The sequence below is a fragment of the Carettochelys insculpta genome, chromosome 3, assembly GCF_033958435.1.
Source record: "Carettochelys insculpta isolate YL-2023 chromosome 3, ASM3395843v1, whole genome shotgun sequence".
NCBI classification, from domain to species: Eukaryota; Metazoa; Chordata; order Testudines; family Carettochelyidae; genus Carettochelys; species Carettochelys insculpta.
In genome coordinates, this window is record NC_134139.1 from 209566366 (window position 1) to 209590293 (window position 23928).

At 42.4% G+C, this 23928-nt stretch overlaps 1 protein-coding gene across 9 annotated transcripts in view; it reads left to right on the forward strand.

The window, feature by feature from the left end:
• The window catches only part of DTNB (dystrobrevin beta), a 361871-nt gene that overhangs the window by 125032 nt on the left and 212911 nt on the right, over positions 1–23928 (forward strand). For 8 of the 9 annotated variants that reach the window (XM_074991528.1, XM_074991530.1, XM_074991531.1 and 5 more), the window contains one exon: positions 15353–15477. In XM_074991528.1, the coding sequence (XP_074847629.1) occupies positions 15353–15477 (125 nt within the window). Of the gene's footprint in view, positions 1–15352; positions 15478–18490; positions 18768–23928 lie in introns of those variants that run through there. The other variant, XM_074991536.1, reaches the window with a different exon arrangement.

Below are 23928 nucleotides of genomic sequence, written 5' to 3' on the forward strand. Positions count from 1 at the left end.
ACATACTCCGAACAACATGCATTTTTCATCCATGTAGTTTTTTCCATTGTGGATGGTCAGGCCAATCTCCTTCACATTCTTTCCAATGTCATTGAGAAAAATTTGCAATGTTCTGCTTTTTGATGCAATTAGAATGATGTTATCTATGAAGAGGAGCATCTGAAGAACCTTGCCATCAATCAGAAATTTTTTTTTCAGTTGGTTCACTGTAGAGAATCCCCTGTGAAAACCTCTCTGTTCCTTTTTCATATTTTCCTCGAGGATACCCTCAATATGGACATAGATCTTTCTCATAAAGACCTTATGACGATGAGAAAGCAGTCAGATGGTTGTGAATGTCTTCTCAATTGCTTTTTTGTTAGTTTCAATCTTCCAATCTTTCAGAATTTTCCCCTCTTTGACATAGCTTGAGAATCTCTCACTAAATGCTTTTATAAGCGTGTCACCTCCCATGCAACATTCTTCCATGTTTACTTGGTCTAAACCAGCTGCTCTTCCTAACTTGAACTTCTGACGGGCCACTGCCACTTTTTCATGGAGCGTATCAGGCTTGTGTGTGACAGAACCCAAATGTAATAACTCCACTGCTGTTGCTGATGAAAATAGTTTGCTGTTATAAAAGCACCAGCAAATCTTTTCCATTTCACATCTGTTTGTCATTCTTCTGCCATCTTCATCAACAAACACGCTTGGAAGCGTTTGGCTTAGCTGCGTTTCATGCCAACTTCCTCACAAACTCATTTTTTCTACAGTTTCCATTTGCTCTTTTGCAAGACAACAATGCTCGTAATCGTCTATCATCTTTCTCCTCAACACACACGTCACATCTAGATTGTTCTCAAGTATCCAGACGTGAAAGCAGCTGCACTTTTACTCAGCTAAATTTTTGGGTACCTTTTCTACCTCTGCACACCAATCTACTAAAATTCATTGAGCGGGTCAGCAAACGTGGACAGTGGAGACCCAGTGTACTTAGATTTTCAGAGAGCCTTACTGAAGGCACTTAAGCAAAGTCAGCTGTTGTGGTATAAGAGAGAAGGTCCTCTCATGGATTGGTAACTGCTTAAAAGATAGGAAACAAAGGGTAGGGGAAAAAGGTCAGTTTTCAGAATGAACAGAGGTAAATAGTGGTGACGGGAGGCAAGGCTTTGAGTCAGGCCTGACCAGCTAGCAGCTCTCTCTGTAAGAAGGGAGCTCCCAGCAAACAAGGGGTGAACAGCGAACAGGGGGCAGCAGCGAACAGGGAAGGGAGTTTGCCTCTGGGCAAAGTGTCCTAGAGGAGCTTGGGTATGGTGTTCCACCTGTGCCCTGCAAGGCAGCACTACCAGGAAAAGGAGTCTCGGAAGAGAAGAGCCTGAAGAGCGATGGGGAAAGGTGGACCTGGGGGCACTGAGAGCAGCTGAGGGGAGAGGGGCTAGTGCAGTGAGGAGGGCGGACATGGGAGCAGATGCGGGTAGTGGGTTGCGGAGGGTCCTATGGTGATGATAGCTGGGGGCAGGGGCAGTGAAAGGTGGGGAGGAGGGTCCTCGGGATATGAGGTCATTGCTCTGCAGGGAGCTGTGGTGACAGAGGTATGAAGTAGTGGGATCTTTAACCACATTCTCCACACCCCACTGCCTTGTGGATTATCCTGGGAAAGAGAGAGGCTAAGGGAGTAAACCCTGACAGAAAATCCGGAGTGGAGTCCGAAGGCGGTTCGGTGTCAACTTCTGGCACTGTCCCGGCAACTCCTGCAGCTGAGCTGGTACCAGACATGGAGGTTATCCTCTCCTTTGGACTATATCAGTAAAGCCGAGAGGGGGACACTGGTGTCTGGGCAGCCCAGAGTCTCCAAAATAAGTGCCCACGCTTGCGCCCGGAGAGGTACTCCGGCATCGCTGAACAGCGTTGCATCAACACGGGAGGCAACAGATACCGGTTATAAGCTCTTGCTTGATTGGCGTAGAGAACAAGCGCCAGGGGTTGCCTTCAACGGTGGGAGAGATCCTCGCATCTCACTGGACAGTCACCGCCGGCCTCAAGCTGGGCAGCCCCCAGCCAATAGGGTACTGTCCCGCCACAGTTCACCTGCCTTGCTGGATGCGTGAGGCTTAAGGTTCCAGAACCTGACAAGTGACTGAAATTTGGGCACCAGGCAAACCAATAAGAAAATCAACAAGAAATGAGAAACATCAACAATTTAAGCTTGCTTGCTGGAATGTACGGACCAGGCTGACCGGCTTGACTAAGAACATAAGAACATAAGAATGGCCATACTGGGTCAGACCAAAGGTCCATCCAGCCCAGCATCCCATCTGCCGACGGTGGCCAATGCCAGGTGCCCCAGAGAAGGAGAACAGAAGACAAAGATCAAGTGATTTATCTCCTGCCATCCATCTCTTGCCCTTATTCTGAAGGCTAGGGGCACCATACTTTATCCCTGGCTAATAGCCATTTATGGACCTAACCTGCAAAAATTTATCAAGCTCTTTTTTAAACCCTAATAGAGTCCTGGCCTTCACAGCCTCCTCGGGCAAGGAGTTCCACAGGTTGACTGTGCGCTGTGTGAAGAAAAATTTCCTTTTATTAGTTTTGAACCTACTACCCATCAATTTCATTTGGTGTCCCCTAGTTCTTGTATTATGGGAAAAGGTAAATAATTTTTCTATATTCACTTTCTCCACACCATTCATGATTTTATATACCTCTATCATATCGCCCCTCAATCGCCTCTTTTCCAAACTGAAAAGTCCCAGTCTCTCTAGCCTTTCCCCATATGGGACCTGTTCCAAGCCCCTAATCATCTTAGTTGCCCTTTTCTGAACCTTTTCTAATGCCAATATATCTTTTTTGAGGTGAGGAGACCACATCTGCACGCAGTACTCAAGATGTGGGCGTACCATAGTTTTATATAGGGGAAGTATGATATCTTTTGTCTTATTATCGATCCCTTTTTTAATAATTCCTAACATCCTATTTGCCTTACTAACTGCCGCTGCACACTGCGTGGATGTCTTCAGAGAACTATCCACTATAACTCCAAGATCCCTTTCCTGATCTGTCATAGCTAAATTTGACCCCATCATGTAGTACGTGTAATTTGGGTTATTTTTTCCAACATGCATTACCTTACACTTACCCAGATTAAATTTCATTTGCCATTTTGCTGCCCAATCACTCAGTTTGCTGAGATCTTTTTGTAGTTCTTCACAATCCTTTTTGGTTTTGACTGTCCTGAACAACTTGGTGTCATCTGCAAACTTGGCCACCTCACTGCTTACCTCATTTTCTAGATCATTGATGAACAAATTGAACAGGATCGGTCCCAGGACTGACCCCTGGGGAACACCACTAGTTACCCTCCTCCATTGTGAAAATTTACCATTTATTCCCACCCTTTGTTTTCTGTCTTTTAACCAATTCCCGATCCATGAAAGGACCTTTCCTCCTATCCCATGACCACCTAATTTACATAAAAGCCTTTGGTGTGGGACCATGTCAAAGGCTTTCTGGAAATCTAGGTATATTATGTCCACTGGGTGCCCCTTGTCCGCATGTTTATTAACCCCTTCAAAGAATTCTAATAGATTAGTTAGACACGACTTCCCTCTGCAGAAACCATGCTGACTTTTGCCCAACAATTCGTGCTCTTCTACGTGCCGTGCAATTTTATTCTTTACTAGTGTTTCTACTAATTTGCCTGGTACTGATGTTAAACTTATCGGTCTATAATTGCCAGGGTCTCCTCTAGAGCCTTTTTTAAATATTGGCGTAATATTGGCCGTCTTCCAGTCATTCGGTACCAAAGTGGATTTAAAGGATAGGTTACAAACCACTGTTAATAACTCTGCAATTTCACATTTGAGTTCTTTCAGAACCCTTGGGTGAATGCCGTCTGGTCCTGGAGACTTGTTACTATTCAGCTTATCAATTAACTCCAAAACCTCCTCTAATGTCACTTCTTCAATCTGAGTGAGTTCCTCAGATTTGTCACCTAAAAAGGCTGGCTCAAATTTAGGAACCTCTGTAACATCCTCAGCCGTGAAGACTGAAGCAAAGAAATCATTTAATCGCTCCGCAATGGCACTGTCTTCCTTGATCGCTCCTTTTATATCTTTGTCGTCCAAGGGCCCCACTGCTTTTTTAGCGGGCTTCCTGCTTCTAATGTATTTAAAAAACATTTTACTATCGTTTTTTGAATTTTTGGCTAGCTGTTCCTCAAAATCTTTTTTGGCTTTTCTTACTACATTATGAGAGTTAATTTGGGAGTGTTTATGTTCCTTTCTATTTTCCTCACTAGGATTTGACTTCCACTTTTTAAAAGCTGCCCTTTTCTCTCTGTCTGCCTTTTTAACAGGGCTGTTTAGCCATGGTGGTTCTTTGTTAGGTCTCTTACTGTGTTTTTTTATTTGGGGTATACATTTAAGTTGGGCCTCTAGTATGGTGTCTTTAAACAGTTTCCATGCAGCTTCCAGGGATTTTAGTTTAATTACTCTATCTTTTAGTTTCTGTTTAACTAGCTTCCTCATTTTAGTGTAATTCCCCTTTTTGAAATTAAATGCCAGAGTGTTTGACCGCTGCGGTGTTCTTCCCAACACAGGAATATTAAAAGTTATTATATTGTGGTCACTATTTCCAAGCGGTCCAGTAACAGTTACCTCTTGGACCAGATCCTGCATTCCAGTCAAGACTAGATCGAGAATTGACTCTTGACTGGAGATCTTCAGGCCATCAGTGACACCCGAAAGACCGCTGTCATCAACAAGGAACTGAAGAGGCTCCGAGTTGATATCGCTGCGCTGCAAGAGACGCGACTCGCAGATTCGGGATCTCTAAAGGAAAAGGACTACACCTTTTTCTGGCAGGGTAAAGCCCAAGAAGAACCCAGAGAGCATGGTGTTGGCTTTGCTGTCAGAAACACCCTTCTACAAATGGTGGAATTAGTCATGGGCGGATCAGAAAGATTTCTTTGGATCACGCTTCAAACTTGCGCCAGTCCCGTCCACCTGATCAGTGCTTATGCTCCAACCCTGTACGCCACACCAGAAGTAAAAGACAAGTTCTATGACGTGCTTAGTGCTGCTGTAGCGCAAATACCTGCTCGTGAACAACTGTACATATTGGGTGACTTCAATGCAAGAGTTGGAGCTGATTGGGCCTCATGGCCTTCCTGCTTAGGATACTTCGGTGTGGGAAAAATGAATGACAATGGACAGCGTCTCCTTGAACTGTGCATGTACCACAATCTCTGCATCACAAACACCTTCTTCCAAACGAAGCCGCAGCAGAGTGTCGTGGAGACACCCACGCTCGAAGCACTGGCATCAACTAGATGTGGTCATCACTAGGCGTAATAACCTCAAAAACGTCCTTCTGACACGCAGCTACCATAGTGCTGACTGTGATACAGATCACTTGCTAGTTTGCTCCAAGTTCAAGCTGAGACCCAAGAAGCTGTACCTCTCTAAACCTGCTGGAAGGCCCCGCATTGACGCCAGAAAGACGGCAAACTCGGAGAAAGCTGAAAAGTTCAGAGAGACCCTCGAGGAAAATCTGCGCAGCGGCCCTGGGGACGCCGATGCGACATCCAAATGGCAACATCTGAGGGATACAGTTTACAACACGGCCTTGTCGGCGTTTCGAAGAAGAGCTAGAAACATGAACGACTGGTTTGAAGCTAACTCCGATGAGATGATTCCAGTCATTGAAAAGAAGAGCGCTGCACTCCTGGAGTACAAATGCTCACCAAGCCAGAGTACCCAGCAAGCACTTAGAGAGGCCAGAAGAACAGTACAGCAGACAGCCAGGCACTGTGCCGACAACCACTGGCTCCAGCTATGCAGCAGCACCAGACCTGTGCCGACTTTGGTAATCTCAGAGGAATGTACGAGGGTATGAGGAAGGCATTAGGACCCACCCAGAACAAGATGGCACCTCTGAAATCCAAATCTGGTGAAGTCATCGCTGACAAATCCAAACAGATGGAGCGCTGGGTTGAGCAGTACTCCGAGCTGTACTCACGTGAGAACGTTGTGGTTGATGCAGCCCTCGATGCTGTCGAGCTCCTACCAGTAATGGACGAACTGGATCAAGAACCGACTGTGGACGAACTGAAAACAGCCATCAACAGCATTGCAGCAGGAAAGGCCCCGGTCAGGATGGTATACCACCAGAGGTAATCAAATGTGCCGCGGACACACTCCTGGAACCCCTACATGAGCTACTGTGCCTGTGCTGGAAAGAGGGTGAGGTTCCACAGGATATGCGCGACGCTAACATTGTAACGTTGCATAAGAACAAAGGAGACAGAAGCGACTGCAACAACTACTGTGGAATCTCCCTCCTAAGCATCAGTGGTAAACTGTTTGCCCACGTCGTCCTTGGCAGACTCCAGAAGATTGCTGAGAGGGTGTACCCCGAATCAAGGTGGATCCAGACTGCTGGCATTAAACATTAAAAAGGACATAGAGCAGTTTTTAAACTAAGAGGTGGGGGAAAGCCGATTGGTGCGGGGGAGCACCTGGATCGGACGGAGACTTCTCTTACACGAGGCTCCATAGACAGGGATTCCCTAGAAGTTAGTCAGATAGGGAACGTGGGAAATAATATATGGGCAAGATCAGATGTGAAACAATCGTGCATAAAAAAATCCACCACGTCTGTGAAAGGTGGACATATAAATAGTGGTAGTTTTCTAACATGCTTTTACACTAATGCTAGGAGTCTGTCTAATAAGATGGGTGAACTGGAGTACCTCATATCAAAGGAGGAAGTTGACATAGTAGGCATCTCAGAAACATGGTGGAATGAGGACAATCAGTGGGACACTATCATACCGGGATATAAATTATATCGGAAAGACAGAACAGGTCGTGCGGGTGGCGGAGTGGTACTATATGTGAAGGATAATATAGAATCAAATGAAGTAAAAATCCTAAAGGAATCAAAATGTTCCATAGAATCATTATGGATAACAATTCATTCCTCTAATATGAATATGGCATTAGGAATATATTACCGACCACCTAACCAGGACAGTGATAGTGATGCTGAAATGTTAAGGGAGATTAGAGAGGCTATCAAAATAAAAAACACAGTAATAATAGGAGATTTCAATTATCCCCATATTGATTGGGTGCATGTCACCTCAGGACGGGATTCAGAGATTAAATTTCTTGATGCCTTAAATGACTGCTTCTTGGAGCAGCTAGTACAGGAACCCACAAGGGGAGAGTCGATTCTCGATCTAGTCTTGACTGGAACGCAGGATCTGGTCCAAGAGGTAACTGTTACTGGACCGCTTGGAAATAGTGACCACAATATAATAACTTTTAATATTCCTGTGTTGGGAAGAACACCGCAGCGGTCAAACACTCTGGCATTTAATTTCAAAAAGGGGAATTACACTAAAATGAGGAAGCTAGTTAAACAGAAACTAAAAGGTAGAGTAATTAAACTAAAATCCCTGGAAGCTGCATGGAAACTGTTTAAAGACACCATACTAGAGGCCCAACTTAAATGTATACCCCAAATAAAAAAACACAGTAAGAGACCTAACAAAGAACCACCATGGCTAAACAGCCATGTTAAAAAGGCAGTGAGAGAGAAAAGGGCAGCTTTTAAAAAGTGGAAGTCAAATCCTAGTGAGGAAAATAGAAAGGAACATAAACACTCCCAAATTAACTGTCATAATGTAGTAAGAAAAGCCAAAAAAGAGTTTGAGGAACAGCTAGCCAAAAATTCAAAAAACAATAGTAAAATGTTTTTTAAATACATTAGAAGCAGGAAGCCTGCTAAAAAAGCAGTGGGGCCCTTGGATGATAAAGATATAAAAGGAGCGATCAAGGAAGACAGTGCCATTGCGGAGCGATTAAATGATTTCTTTGCTTCAGTCTTCACGGCTGAAGATGTTACAGAGGTTCCTAAATCTGAGCCAGCCTTTTTAGGCGACAAATCTGAGGAACTCACTCAGATTGAAGTGACATTAGAGGAGGTTTTGGAATTAATTGATAAGCTGAATAGTAACAAGTCTCCAGGACCAGATGGCATTCACCCAAGGGTTCTGAAAGAACTCAAATGTGAAATTGCGGAGTTATTAACAGTGGTTTGTAACCTATCCTTTAAATCCACTTTGGTACCAAATGACTGGAAGACGGCCAATATAACACCAATATTTAAAAAAGGCTCTAGAGGAGATCCTGGCAATTATAGACCGATAAGTTTAACATCAGTACCAGGTAAATTAGTAGAAACACTAGTAAAGAGTAAAATTGCAAGGCACATAGAAGAGCACGAATTGTTGGGCAAAAGTCAGCATGGTTTCTGCAGAGGGAAGTCGTGTCTGTCTAATCTATTAGAATTCTTTGAAGGGGTTAATAAACATGCGGACAAGGGGCACCCAGTGGACATAATATACCTAGATTTCCAGAAAGCCTTTGACACGGTCCCACACCAAAGGCTTTTATGTAAATTAGGTGGTCATGGGATAGGAGGAAAGGTCCTTTCATGGATCGGGAATTGGTTAAAAGACAGAAAACAAAGGGTGGGAATAAATGGTAAATTTTCACAATGGAGGCGGGTAACTAGTGGTGTTCCCCAGGGCTCAGTCCTGGGACCGATCCTGTTCAACTTGTTCATCAATGATCTAGAAAATGAGGTAAGCAGTGAGGTGGCAAAGTTTACAGATGACACCAAGTTGTTCAGGACAGTCAAAACCAAAAGGGATTGTGAAGAACTACAAAAAGATCTCAGCAAACTGAGTGATTGGGCAGCAAAATGGCAAATGAAATTTAATGTGGGTAAGTGTAAGGTAATGCATGTTGGAAAAAATAACCCAAATTACACGTACTACATGATGGGGTCAAATTTAGCTACGACAGATCAGGAAAGGGATCTTGGAGTTATAGTGGATAGTTCTCTGAAGACATCCACGCAGTGTGCAGCGGCAGTTAGTAAGGCAAATAGGATGTTAGGAATTATTAAAAAAGGGATCGATAATAAGACAAAAGATATCATACTTCCCCTATATAAAACTATGGTACGCCCACATCTCGAGTACTGCGTGCAGATGTGGTCTCCTCACCTCAAAAAAGATATATTGGCATTAGAAAAGGTTCAGAAAAGGGCGACTAAGATGATTAGGGGCTTGGAAAGGGTCCCATATGGGGAGAGGCTAGAGAGACTGGGACTTTTCAGTTTGGAAAAGAGGCGATTGAGGGGCGATATGATAGAGGTATATAAAATCATAAATGGTGTGGAGAAAGTGAATATAGAAAAATTATTTACCTTTTCCCATAATACAAGAACTAGGGGACACCAAATGAAATTGATGGGTAGTAGGTTCAAAACTAATAAAAGGAAATTTTTCTTCACACAGCGCACAGTCAACCTGTGGAACTCCTTGCCCGAGGAGGCTGTGAAGGCCAGGACTCTATTAGGGTTTAAAAAAGAGCTTGATAAATTTTTGCAGGTCAGGTCCATAAATGGCTATTAGCCAGGGATAAAGTATGGTGCCCTAGCCTTCATAACAAGGGCAGGAGATGGATGGCAGGAGATAAATCACTTGTCTTCTGTTCTCCTTCTCTGGGGCACCTGGTATTGGCCACCGTCGGCAGATGGGATGCTGGGCTTGATGGACCTTTGGTCTGACCCAGTATGGCCATTCTTATGTTCTTATGTTCTTAATCGCAGTGCAGATTCCGCGCAGAGAGGTCTACCTTTGACATGGCCTTCTCTCTAAAGCAGCTGCAGGAGAGGTGCAGAGAGCAGAGGAAGCCACTCTACATAGCCTTCATCGACCTGACCAAGGCCTTTGACTTGGTCAGCAGGGATGGTCTGTTCAAACTGCTCCACAAGATAGGCTGTCCTCCACGGTTACTCAAGATGATCCAGTTGTTCCACAAAGACATGAGAGGAACCATCCAATATGACGGCGCTTTATCGGATGCTTTCAGAATCAGGAACGGCCTCAAACAAGGATGCGTGCTTGCTCTGACATTGTTCGGGATCTTCTTCGCACTCCTTCTGAAGCATGCCTTTGGATCTTCAACAGAGGGCATCTTGCTGCACACAAGATCTGATGGGAAACTCTTTAACCTTGCAAGGCTGAAAGCTAAGTCTAAGGTGCGAGAAGTCCTCATCAGAGACATGCTGTTCACAGACGATGCTGCTGTAGTGTCTCTCACAGAAGACCAGCTTCAAAAACTGCTGGATCAGGTCTAAAAAGTGTGCAAGGACTTTGGGCTTACCATCAGCCTAAAGAAGACAAACGTACTCGGTCAGGATGTTGCTGAATCCCCATCAGTCAGCATTGACAAGTATATGTTAGAGGTTGTCCACGAGTTCATTTACCTCGGGTCCACCATCACTGACACCCTGTCGTTGGACACTGAGCTAAATAGGAGGATCGGAAAAACGGCCACAACTCTGTCCACACTCAGCAAGAGAGTGTGGAATAACAACAAGCTGTACACTCACACCAAAATGCAAGTCTACAGAGCCTGCATCCTCAGCACCCTCCTTTATGGCAGCGAGACTTGGACCCTGTATGCCCGCCAGGAAAAGAGGCTGAACGTCTTCCACTGGCGCTGCCTCAGGCGCATCCTTGGAATATCATGGAAGGACAGAGTGACCAACACCAGCTTGCTCGAGGACGGCGGAATTCCAACCATGCACACCCTCCTCAGGCAGCGTCGACTCCACTAGCTTGGCCACGTCCACAGGATGAACGATGGAAGGATTCCAAAAGACATCCTGTATGGCGAGCTAGCCTCTGGCAAAAGACCTCCCGGACGCCCCCAGTTGCGCAACAAAGATGTCTGCAAGAGGGACCTCAGAGAGGTAGACATCGAGCTGGACAACTGGGAAGAACTAGCAGATGACCGCAGCAGATGGAGGTAGGGGTTACACAAGGGCCTTCAGAAGGGCGAGATGAAGATCAGACAGCTAGCAAAGGAGAAGCGAGCACACAGAAAGCACACTAAGGACTTGCCAGACACCCACCACATCTGCAAGAGATGCAGCAAGGACTATCACTCTCGTGTGCGTCTTCATAGTCACAATAGACGCTGTAAATGAAGTCCTGAATTGAAACTTTAAAGGTCGCGCTCCATAGTCTATGCAGACTGAAGGATGCCTACTACTACTACTACCCTCTGGGGTCTGTTTTCGGACCCGTTCTATTCGACATATTTATAAATGATCTGGAAAATGGGGTGAAAAGTGAGGGGGTGGAATTTGTAGATGATACAAAATTTTTGAAGATTGTTTAGTCCCAAGCAGACTGAAAAGAACTGAAAACAGATTTTACACATTGGGTGACTGGGCATCAAAAAATCAGATGAAATGTAATGTTGGCAAGTGTAAAATAATGAACATGGGAAAACATAATCCCAGCTATGCGTATAAAACTTTGAAGACTGAATTAGCCGTTATTACTAATGTAAGAGTCATTGTGAATAGTTATCTGGAAACATCTACTGGATATGCAGTCAAAAAAAGCAAACAGAATGTTAGGTAATAATTAAAAAGGGATAGGTAAGACAGAAAATATCATATTGCCACTACATAAATTCCTGAAATGCCAGTCTTAAATACTGCATGCAGATGCAGTCCTCCTATCTCAAAATAGATATATTGGAATTGGAAAATATTCAGAAAAGAGCAACAAAAATTATTAGGGGTATGTAATCACTGCTGTGTGAGGACTAAATAATAATACTGGGACCTCTCAGCTTGGAAAAGAAAAATGAGACCCAAGCGGGGATATGATAGAGTCCTGTAAAATCATGCCTAGTATGGCGAAAGTAAATAAGGAAGTCCCTTATTTCTCATACTTGTATTCCTTCACTTGACACCAGAAGTAGAAGTCAACAAATGAGATGAATAGACTGTAGTTTTAAAATGAAGAAAATATTTTTTTTTCATATGATGCACAGTTAACCTGTGCAGTTCTTTGCCAGAGAATGTTTTCAAGGCCAAGACTATAACCAGGTTAAAAAAAGCACTAGATAAATTCATGGAGGGTAGGTCTGTAATATAGGATGTTTTTCCAGGCACAGCTAAGATACAAACCAGGGCAAATAGCTTAAGACAGCCACACATCAAACCAGTTACAAAGAGCACTTCTGCTGCAACATTGCCCAGGAAGAAGTCACACAAACAGTTCCCTCAGACACTCCAGCTTCCCTTGTGCCACAACCAGTATCTTTACTTACACAGGTGAAAGGTTCTGTAAACCAATCATGCCAAATCCAAACAGGTTCTTCCAGTTCCAAAGGACCAGCCACATTCCAACTGAGTACCTTAGACCTTACCCAAAAGAGCACTCTGTGCCAATCCTTTATAATCTTAATTCTGAAGGTTTAGTAATAAAATAATAGGTTGAGAGTAAAATTGTTAAAGCAATCAAAGTACACGCAGCAATCATAAAGTTCTTGATGCAAGCTTGCAGCAGATGGAATAGTCTATCTGAAAAGTCTCTGGAGTACATCCTTTGTTAGGATGGGTCAGCAATCATTCTGGGCTTAGCTCATAGCAGAGATGCTTCTGAAGTAATGAGCTCGATTGAAGAGAAAAGATAGAGGAAACTCAGGGTGCCCTTTCTACCCTAGCCCATGTAGAGGGGAATCCATTGTTCCTCCCTGTGGGGAGACGTGACCAAAATGGAACCTGTCACATAAGTAGGTCACCTGTCCATGTCCTTTTTTGGGCAATCTACCATTGCCAGTCTCCTGGGCTACACGTCCAAATTCCTCAGATGTGGACTGGAATGAAGTACTGTTCTACCTGACTAGGAATTCTTTTACAGTAGGTTGTCATTCCTCCTCCTGTGGTCTCCCAGAAGCTGAAATTTCAAGTACAAGCACAGAGTCAGTACTTATACCTCCACATATAAAAATGATTAAAAACATACAAGCAGCATAAACAGATTCAGTGTATCACCTGTTTTCATTAGACACCTCACTTGGCACAAGATTTGGTGCAAACCTAGAACAGTGGTTGCAATAACGTTTTGCATGTTCATTTTAAAATCCAGTAATGTGGATGTTGTGAAGGCCAAGACCCTAACCAGGTTCAAAAAAGAACTAGGTACATTCCTAGAGGATAGGTCCATCAATTGCTTTTAGCCAGGATGGGCAGGGATGGTGTCCTTTGTTTCCATGTGCTAGAACCTGGGAATGGGTAACAGGTAACTTGACAATTCCCTATTATTTTTTATTCCTTCTGGGGCAACTGTCAGCTGCTTCTGGAAGAGAGGATAAGCTGGGCCGGATGAACCTTTGTTGTGACTCAGTATGACTGTTTTTTTGTTTTTTTTTGTTTCTGTGTATAAAGACCTTCATCACAATGTCCATAAGACTTTTCTGAGGACAAACTTCCTAGTCAGAAAGTATACTATACTTGTAGCCCAAGGAGTACATTTTTTTATGAAATGTGACTTTTATAGCTAGATGGATGTGACGTCAATACCATAGTCGTTATTCCTCATAGAGAGTGTTTCTTTTTGTCACAAGCAAATGAAATTCTGCTCCTTCAGAGTACGCTACTCCTACTTAACCCTCGTACTCTGCGTGGAGCATAGGTCATCTACAAATCTCCTCCACTTCGTTCTGTCTTGGGATAAAACTTCCAGCTGGCTCTGGGAATGCCCCAGTTGTTGTCCTTCAATCTTAGTAGATCTTCTCCACGTTGTCCGAGGATTTCCTCTTTTGTGTTTTCCTTGAGTGTTCCATCTGAGAGCTTGAACAGTGTATGCTGGATAATGGTTTTCTGAGTGCGTGGCCTAGACATCCCCACTTTCTTCTCTTGATTTCAATGTCCATGCACCCTTAGGGCTTAAATCACTTTGACTGCATCTACACTAGCAAGTTCTTTCAAACAATTTTTTTTGAAAGAAGGGAGCTCTTTCAAAAGATCCTGTGGCGCGTCTAAGCACAAAAAGCATTCTTTAGAAAGTAAATCGAAGGAATGCAGCACTCCTTTCAAAAGCACTCTTCCACTCCCATTATAGGAAGAATGCCTTCTGTCAAAAGCTTCTTTTGAAGGAAAACACATGTAGGGCTCTTCTTTCGAAAGAACAGTCTTCATGGCACCTGATTTTTCTATCCCTGGCCCATCCTTTCGAAAGAGTAGGGGCTGTGTGGATGCTCTCTTTGGAAAGAGCAGATCACTCTTTTGATCTGCTTTTTTGTGTGTGGACACACTCTTTTGGAAGAAGTTCTTTTGGAAGAGATCTTCCAGAAGGGCTTCTTTCAAAAGATCTCTGTAGTGTAGACATAGCCTTCCTGCCTGCACAGTAACCAGGGAACTGGAAGTGTCTGGGTTATGTCAGTGGCCAGCAACAGCCTGGAGGTGTAATTGTCTTTGGAAACTATGCAGGCAGGAAGGGATAAGTTGCTTCCAGCTGCATGGGAGAGAGACAAAGGGAAGAAAGTTCTGTATATATACAGGCCAGGCAATCACTTTGCCTTTCTTCTCCCCTGCATCTGGAACCAGCTCTCATCTCTTGCCTCCTGCACAGTGCCAAAGGGTGCTGCTAGTCCCGTTCTGCTGTGAACCCTAGCAGAAACTGGGGTTTGTGTGACCCTTTGTTTTCCCCACCCATTGTCTCAAGAAGGTGCAGTGCTAGGTACCAGGAAAGGCAGGTCCATCCCAGGGGCCCAGCCAGGCATGGCGAGTAGAGAGCACCTGGCAGGGATTGTAGGATTGGTCAATCAGCCTCCTCTCACCCCTCCGCCCACACCATGGGTGAGAGGTATACAGGCGTGCATGTTTGTCACCTCTCCCCATGGGTAGGAGGTAGAGGTTTGTGTCTCCTCCACATGTGAGCCCTCAAGATAAGGTAAATAGAAAGAATCCAACTATGATATATTTTTTAACAGGGTCTCAGTCCTAGCTTAATATTAATTTAAATGTTTGTATGAGTGCTGTTGAGCTCACTTGAACAAGAGTAATTTTGTCAGATGTCCTGTGTTCAGCATAGGGAAAATATGGTCACCAGGCTGCATTATATTTAAAAATTATCTTTCTAAAAATCACTTGAATATCTGAAATACCATAGGAAAGACCTATGACCTTTTGAAGTGACCCTGCTAGAAAGATCAGAATTCCCATTTGGGAAATTTATTAATCTAGCAGGCTCATAAATGAATCTACAGTCTTTCAGAATTCTAGCTCATTAGGAATGAGGTGATTACTTCAGCCACTTAACCTGTTTAGCTGTCCAAATTGTACTAGATGTGTACAAATCAGCTAGATACTGTATTTAAACCAAGATTTTCTATATTTTCTGAAGTTGGATATTTTTAAACATCTCAGCTCTTACCTTGCCCAGACTGATCTGCTCATTCTTTGACTTTTTTTAAAAAAACAGAAATCGCCTGCAAAGAAGCTGAGCCATGCAATTAGTAAGTCTCTCGGTTGTGTGCCTACTAGAGAGCCATCTCACCCTGTATTTCCTGAACAGCCAGAGAAGCCACTTGATCTTGCTCATATCGTGTGAGTATCCATTTATCTGTATCCTTCCTTTTATCAAAACGTAAAACTAAGTTGATACCAAACTGTTTGTGGATATATATATATGAGTTCAAAATATGGGTTTTTAGGTTCCATTTGGGTTCACCATTGAGTTTTTCAGAGAGGTAGTTTTGTAAGAAAGAAAGGATCCATTTTAAACATATTTATCACTTTACATTGATACATTTTACACTCAGGAACACATGTCTAATGGGGATGATATAGATGGTTCTTGTTTTCTTTCTGTGAGGTCAGGAGACTGAACTTGATGACCTCTTGAGGTCCCTTTCAGTTCTCGTGCTCTGTGATTCACATGGGATACTCACTTAGTCTGGATTTCTGTAAGTGGGAAATGTGAGCCACAATCTCTACAAAACCATGCCAAGGTCTGAGTAGAAGCCTCCATGATCAGGGTCAGGTCTACTTTTAAAAGTGTGGTCTGTCTGGCTACAGGCACAGGTGGAGGAGACAAGACCAGTGCTGGCACAGGTGATGTGAGTCTTCCTAACCATAGTAGGACTCCCTCAGAGTTCCCCTTACAAACTCCCTCTCAAACTCCCCTATTAGCAGAAGGGTTTGTTCAGTGTGGGTGGGGAGATCATCATCTCTCCCTCTCGGACTCCCGTTTGCAGCTTCCTGCTGGTCACATTCTGTCCCTTCTATGTCTTCCTGAGATATAAATTTTGGTCACATTGTTAACTTCTAGTTGTTTTAGAGTAACCCATCAACATTTTGAATGGGGAAAACATTATTTTTAAGCTGTTAGTTTTCTGTCCATACTTTACAAGAAGCCTTGCTATATGCTTTCTTTTTAAAAGTTATGGCCTGCTTGCTTTTTGGAGCACTGCTCCTGAGATGAAAAGTTTGGAAAAGGCACAGAAATGCTTCTTTTAAAACACTTAAGGTGAACTTCTGGCTATATATAGTTTACTACCAATTCAGCCCCACCACCCCTACCACTGTTAATGGTATAGACTAGGTTTTAAAAGTGGTCAGAGTAACTGAAGGAAGGATGTACACCTAAAGGTTATGTAGGGGCATGAGGACTTCTATTTATTTAAGTGTTAGTGATGAGCTGTACAAGATGCAACAGAAGATTGTACTTTCCGTAAGGAGTTACACTTCAACAGATGGATGAAACTAACTGTGACACCAAGAGGAAAGTTACATTAGATTTTTTTTTTCTTTAAGAAAAGACTTTTCCTCAGATTACGTAGTGCTGGGATAAGGAAGGTGTTTGATAATATGTTCGCACAACAGCAAAAAGGATTGTTAGGAGTTTGTCTTCAATGGAATGTTAATGCAAATTATTGCCCCTAATTTGAATCCTGTCCACGCACAGTGCAGGACATGTTACAATGCTTTTAAATTGAGTTGGCTGGCTCATTAGAGAGCAAAGGCTAAAGCTTGAGTTAGCATAACTTTATCACACCTGTTTTCTGCAGTTAATCTGTTTGCTCCATCAAGCTTGAACATTTATTTTGAAGTCACTGCTCTGATTAGAGCTAGACTAATTCTGGAGGAGTTAATTCATGTGTCTATAACTCAAATTAACTGTGTACTAAAGACAGCCAAAGAGGGGACAAAAATAAGAGAGTTGGTTTGGGTAGTGGGAAGGAAGGAACAGTGGGACTTTTCTAAGACACAGGGTTTTTTTAATAGCAGCAAGATGGGAGGTTAAAGATGAAATCCATTAGAGAATCAGTGCAGAAAAAGAATTCTTAAATTGTGAAAAGATTTTTAAACTACTTTATTTTTAGTTTGCTAATGCAGAGCTCTGTTAAAATTATCTTCTTCTTTCTGTCAGTGAGGTAACATTAGCACTCCATCTACTTCTGATTTACAGTTACTCTAAAAGATGCTCTTGTTTCTCATAATTTTTTCTCTAAACAAACTGATTAAGATGAGAAGCATCAACAATTAGTAGATATTTACATCCAAGCTTCTTGTCAGATGGGGTTATTTTGGCTTGATTTCATAGGTTTCTGTGGGACAAATTTTTCATGTCTGAGTTTGAAGAGTAATCTCCTGAAGACAGAAATAGATGTACTGTTGATGCCAACTCACAGATATAGGAGGAGGAATATATTCAGTGCTAATGTGTACAAATTTGGGGTGGGAGGGAGGAAAGGATGTAAATACCTTTAATTTAAATAAGGAAATTCTTATTTAATTAATGCTCTATCACTGTTTATCTGGAGAGAACTTCCATGAGCCCCTGGTTAAAATTTTGCCACCAAATCTAAAGGATGTTATGAGCAATTTTTCGAACTCAAATGGAGTTCAGATATCTCTTCTGGCTGCTCCTCAGTCATCCCTGAGGATTCACAAACATGTCTGAAGATTAGATATTTTTGACTTGGCACCAGACTTTCAAGATTTCAGAAGTGTTCAGGTATTACCAAAAAGATTTCCTTGGGAGGATGAGCTCAGACCTCCTGAAAAGGTCTCCATCCCTTACTTGATATCCTATAAATTGAACACTGTACTTTACTATTTGTATAGTAAGTATAATTGAAAAGAACATAGTACGAATTTTTTGGACAAGAGTTGCTTTGCTCTGTCGCCATTGTCGAAGAAAGAAAGTTTGATTACATGGGTAAAAAAGAACAGCTTCCCTAGTTCCTCCTTTCTGAGCAACTGCAATTCTGATAAATAGAATTTATCATAGACTAAGGGGAACTTTTCTTGGTAATCTCTATTTTGAATATTAAAGCACATAATTTTGCTTTGTAGAGAGAGCTCTAGACTTAATTGCAGTGGGAAATTCCTTTGGTTATCTATAATTAGAATTCGGCACAAAATTTGAAACAAAATAGGCTGGAGTATTTGAAAAAGTAGGATAAGGCAAGGTTTAAATGTTTACCAGACACCTACTATCCACAGAACTAGACACATTAGCCACAGATAAATACAGAAAATGCAAGGAAATCTTTACTGGTAAAGTTCAGGAGCAATGTCTTGCTGATAATGCCAGCCCTCTTCCCTTCTCCAGCAGGTGGGAAGAGATAAAATGCCTTGGAAGTCTTCAAGATGATATCCTTTGATCCTACTTGGGACTCATCTTTCGTCTCAGCCTCTGGCAATGAGGTGTCTTGGAAACACAGTTTTCCCTTCACTCTTTAGCTCATTAAAGGGAAGAGTTTTTCTCTATATTGTTCTGAATGTTTTGGCGGTTCTCTAGAAAGTTGTAATATCCGCTCAGAGTTCCTATAGCAGTAACAGCAGAGTAAAAGTTCTAATAATTTCTGACAGCTCTGTGCTGCCCAAAAGGTTTTGAATAGAAGCAATGAAAGTGGCCATAGTCACCTTGTTAATTCCACTCTTCTGCTTTCCAAGGTTTTTTTGGGGGGAGGAGGGTGGAATCCAATTATTTGTTTTTAAATTGTCTGATGAAATAATGTTCCTTTTTTCTAATGACAATATAGCAATTAGAAATAACTGTGTTCCTGTCGTACAAACCAGTGCTTTTACCACAGCTCTTTACCAAGAGCCTACCTGCTTTTCTAATAGGTATGAGAGAATCATGTACAGTATTTTACTGTAAGACTGTCAGAACCTTTTGATCAAGAAACAGCTTTAAGTCTCAAACTCAGATTCCTCTGGCAAGCTGATCATCATCCTCATGGCATGTTTTGATACTGAGACTAAGAGCAAACAGGATCCTCTTGATCACTTTTTTGTAAGCAGCGAGGGGAGAATTTACATTTAACTAGGCAATTTTTGTTTTTAAAACAATCATGAAGCTACTCTGTTCTTTAACTTTAGCTAAATCTTTAAATAGCCAGTTTGCCAGAAAAAAAATCAAACTACATTTCTAGACTTAGTTGCTAGGCATATAAATAACATGGGAGAGAATTTAATAATCAGATGACTGCGTCCACATTTTGAATGGAAAGTGTCTGTTTCTATCCTGCTAGCTATACGTTTTCCTTATTGCCTCCTGCAAACTATAGGCGGGGAAGCCCCAGTCCTTCCTATATTAGGAAATTGGTTTGAGACACTTAACACTCTTATGCCCCCAGAGTCCAGAGGTGCTTTTTGTGATTCCTTGAGTGTGCTACAATACCAGGCCTGACTTCCACAAGATGGTGGGCAGGAACAAAATGAATGCCCACATCCAAGCTGAACAGTTTTCTTTAAGCATTGATTAGTTCCCCATTTATACAGTATGTAGTTTTCAAGGTTAGAACTCTGAAAGCTTTGTACCCCAGTTTTCCTTTAACTGTCCCTGCTTAGTTTCTGCTATGAGCCTGCAGAATGAGAGATATTTTTAAAGAGTACCATCAAAAAGCCCTTCAACTTTAATAAATAGTGGGAGGAAAACTGTCAAGGCATGTAAAAGGCCATGTGACTTGCTTTAAAATACTGTAGGATGATGCTAAAATAGTATGCCTAAGAGAGCTTTGATGTGTGTTTATCTTCCTGATTTCAGCAGTTTGATTAGTTTCCACATGTAACAGCAAACATTGCAAGCTGCTAGACTTTTTTTTTTTTTTAAAAAAAAAAAAAAAGCATTTTCAGGCCCTTTGATAGAATGACTGTTTAAATTGTACCACCAGAATGTAACTGGATAGCACACTTCTAAAATGCAGAGGTGCCTCTGATTTCTTAACATGTGCTGCATTTGTGTCTGTGGCATTCACAAGTGAGGCCGGAGGATTAAAAGATGTCCTTTGCAATAAATGAGAGAGCTGAATCAGTTTGTTGGAAACAACAACGGCGTACATCAGATATGCTATATACTTTCATCAACAGAAGTTGGTCCACAAAAAATTCTCACTCACCTTGTCTCTCTAGTATCCTGGGACCAACATGACCACAACACTGCAAACATATGCCAGCTAGCGGTCAGTAATGAACCAGTGACCCAGTAAGTTTGCAGAGGACTTTGGGTTACTGAAGCAGCCACCATGTGAAGGAGAGCTAAACCTGACTTGAACAAAAACTGTCAACATTTTTTATGTTCCCTTCATGTATAAAGTAGGGTTTCCCCTCACTGGCTGTGGGGTATAAATAAATCAGAGCTTTCTTTGTAGTTTGGACAAAGCATTTTTCTGTCAAAACCTGTCTGTAGAACCTTACCAGAAGTTCTGGCAAGCCTTCTGAGACAAAGATGTGTCCTTCCACAGTTTCAATGTCAAACTGTTTCTTAAACTTTTTCTGTTAATTTTAGTCTAAATAAAAGTTTAAAGTTAATTCTGCAATATTGGACAAAATCCAACTGTGCTAGCGATGGGAAAATTTTGTCAAGTCTTCTCTTCCTGTATAAGGATTTAAAATAAAGCCCAGAATTAAAGTAAAGCAGAAGAGTAAGAAAAGAGCTCAGACTGCCGCTTGTTAGTGCAGCCGTATATCAAAGATAAACTCTGTGAGTCTATGGCAGGTCAAGACCAAAAGGACTCATTAGATCATCTAATTTAACTGTATGATAGGGCAGCACAGTTTACCCAGTTGTCCCGATAAGTTCTGTTTTGGTTAAAGCATACTTTCCAGACAGTCATCCAGTTTTGATTGGAAGTCAATGATAAATGACGAATCCATCAGTTTTTGTCTCTCTTCTTCTCCAATTCTATTTCTCCAACGATGTAGTCAGAGGTATTATAACCCAAATCCTTTCCTCTATGCACTACTCCCGTTTCTACTTCCAAGGATGGTCTTATCTCTCTTGCATAGTATCACACATCAGTGCCCAGAATGCTCTTCCATGCCTTGCTCATTCGTAGGGCTTACCTACAAGGTGTTTGTTCCAGTATGACTATTTTGGGTATGGGTGTGATTTTTTTTTAACTGAAATAGTTATAGTGGTGTAGTTCCTGGTGTAGACACAGATATATTGGTATAAAGATGCCTTAAGTATCTTGCTATGGCTTATTTCCTTTTCTGTGTGGTAACAGTCCTGTTCTTATTGGATAATGCAGGGATGCACCTGCATGTATGGTAGCAAATGGTAATACCACTTCAACTATACCAGTATGATTGAAGCAGTACATCTTTTGGTTGTGGTAGGGTTTCGATTATTAGTAAGACTTCAAATAGTACAGAAAGGAAGGTTGTACTTTACTGAACCAGTCTAGGGAGTAGCTAAGTTGCTTTGTATGTTCCAGCTACAGGCTGAATCTCTCTAATCCAGGATTCTCTGGTCCAGGAACTTCTGTGATCTGATAGGACCACAGATGTTCCTGCATCAGAGAGTCCTAATAACTGGGAGACTTGCCAGGCCAGCAGCCATGAAGAGAGCTTGGGAGTGGGGGCCAAGGGTCAGGAAGATTGCCCAACAGCTGGAAGAGAGCCTGGAGGCTGGCAGCAGGACGGCTGGCATTGACCTTCCCTGGTCCAGCAAATTATCTGGTTCAGGATTCATCAGGTCCTGAGGATGCTGGAATAGGGACGTCCAACATGTAGTTCTCAGAAACTCACTTTGTTCGGGGGAGGGATATCTCAGTGGTTAGAGCTTTGCCTTTGTAAACCCAGGGTTATGAGTTCCGTCTTTGAGGAGGCCTTTCAAGGTTTTGCGGCAGGTTAGATTTGGGGGGGAAAAAAAAACTGTCAGGGATGGTGATAGGTCCTGCTGTGAGTGCCAGGGACTGGCTCGATCACCTCTCAAAGTCCCTTCCAGTTTTATGAGATATGTATAGCTCCATGTTTTATACCTTAAAGACACAAAGAAAATGGTCTCATCAGTGGTAGGTGACTTGATTTACACAACTGATAAGATAAAGCTTTCTATTCAAGTGGTTATGGCAGGAAACACCTGTAACAAACAAAACAAAAAAGCAGTCAAGTAGCACTTTAAAGACTAACAAAATAATTTATTGGGTGAGCTTTCGTGGGACAGACCCACTTCTTCAGATCATAGCCATACCAGTACAGACTCAATATTTAAGGCACAGAGAACCAAAAACAGTAATTAAGGTTGACAAATCAGAAAAATATTAACAAGGTGAGCAAATCAGAGAGCAGAGGGGCAGGGGAGGTGGGGAAGTCAAGAATTAGATTAAGCGAAGTATGCAAATGAGCCCCTATAGTGACCCAGAAAATTCCAATCTCGGTTCAAACCACATGTTAATGTGTTGAATTTGAATATAAAAGAGAGTTCAGCAGCCTCTCTTTGAAGAGTGTTGTGAAAATTCCTCTTCAGTAACGCACAAACTCTTAAGGCATTAACAAAATGGCCCACTCCATTAAAATGCCGGCTAACAGGTTTGTGGATCAGGAGTGTTTTTATGTCTGTTTTGTGCCCATTAACTCTTTGTCTAAGAGAGTTTGAAGTCTGTCCAATATACAGAGCATCTGGGCATTGTTGGCACATGATGGCATATATGATGTTAGTTGAGGAACATGAGAATGTGCTAGTGATTCTATAAATAACCTGATTAGGTCCAGTGATGTTATCTCCAGAAAAGATATGTGGACAAAGCTGGCAGCGGGCTTTGTTGCAAGGAAAAGTCCCAGGACTGGAGTTCCTGCGGTGTAGACTGTGGCTGTTGGTGAGAATCCTCATAAGGTTGGGAGGTTGTCTGTAGTAGAGAACAGGACTGTCACCTAGGGCCTTCTGGAGTGTGGCATCCTGATTAACGATAGGTTGTGGGTCTTTAATAATTCGTTGCAGTAGTTTGAGTTGGGGGCTGTAGGTGATGACCAGAGGGGTTCTGTTCTTGGCTTTTTTGGGCCTATCTTGGAGTTACTGGTCTCTGGTTATTCGTCTGGCCCTGTTGATTTGTTTTTTTATTTCTCCTGTTGGGTAATTCGGGTTTGTGACTATTTGGTAAAGATCTTGTAGTTTTTGGTCTCTGTCAGTAGGATCAGAGCAAATGCAATTGTACCTAAGGGCTTGACTGTAAACAATGGATCTAGTTGTGTGTGCAGGATGGAAGCTAGAAGGGTGTAGGTAAGTATAGTGATCAGTGGGTTTCCGGTTGAGTTGTGGTACTGATCAGGCCATCCTTGATTTGTACTGTAATGTCCAGGAAATGTGCGTCTCATGTGGAGTAAGTGAGGCATAAGTTGATGGTGGGGTGTAGATTGTTAAAGTCTCTGTGGAATTCTTCTAGAGTCTCTATGCCATGGGTCCAAATCATAAAGATGTCATCAATGTATCTTAAGTAGAGGAGGGGTAACAGGGGACGAGAGCTGAGGAATCGTTGTTCCAAGTCATCCATAAATATATTAGCATATTGTGGGGCCAGTGCGGATGCCCATAGCAGTTCCACTAATCTGGAGGTATAAATTGTCCCCAAATCGGAAATAATTGTGGGTGAGAACAAAGTTACAGAGGTCATACACCAGATTGGCTGTGGTGACATCCGGGATGGTATTCCTGATTGCTTGTAATCCGTCTTTGTGTAGAGTATTAGTGTATAGAGCTTCTACATCCATTGTGGCAAGCAGTGGGTCTGTCCCACGAGAGTTCACTTAATAAATTATTTTGTT